Raw genomic sequence first — 421 nt, 5'->3', positions numbered from 1 at the left:
GAACCCAGATCTCTCCCATTGGATTTTACCAGTTTGCAGAGGAAGAAGGAGATGAAGAGGAGGAGGGGGGAGGAGGAAGAGATATATATGAAGAAAACCCCGATTTTCAGCCCCTTTCTGTGGCTGAAATGGTGGGTTCTCTCTCCGCATGGGTACACCATGGACAGAGTATTCTAGAGCAGGTATGTTCTGGCATAGCTCACGTGGACCTCGGATACCATTCACACTGTAGTACTCGTAGGGTTTCAGACTGTAAATGAAACTCCTCACCTCCGCATTTGAACTATTCACCACAAATAGTACTGGACTGAAATATATTTCTACAGAAAATATATTTGATATAGTATATAATATATAAATATGTTGCACATATTTACATATAGCAACATATATTTTTATATATATTTTTATATACATATTT

The 421-nt window shown here is 38.2% G+C and overlaps 1 protein-coding gene across 1 annotated transcript in view; it reads left to right on the top strand.

The window, feature by feature from the left end:
• LOC104080945 (radial spoke head protein 4 homolog A-like) overlaps window positions 1–182 on the top strand; it is a gene marked incomplete at its 3' end in the record, with an annotated part of 3,422 nt that extends 3,240 nt beyond the window's left edge. The window contains 1 exon segment of the mRNA XM_009583501.1: window positions 1–182. This exon segment is cut by the window's left edge and continues 1 nt beyond it. Coding sequence (XP_009581796.1) covers window positions 1–182 — 182 coding nt within the window.
• Window positions 183–421: the final 239 nt, after the last annotated feature.

This window comes from Fulmarus glacialis, unplaced genomic scaffold, assembly GCF_000690835.1.
Source record: "Fulmarus glacialis isolate BGI_N327 unplaced genomic scaffold, ASM69083v1 scaffold46398, whole genome shotgun sequence".
Lineage (NCBI taxonomy): Eukaryota > Metazoa > Chordata > Aves > Procellariiformes > Procellariidae > Fulmarus > Fulmarus glacialis.
Note: the sequence above shows the minus strand (reverse complement) of the source record. Positions and strands in the feature narration are given on the sequence as shown.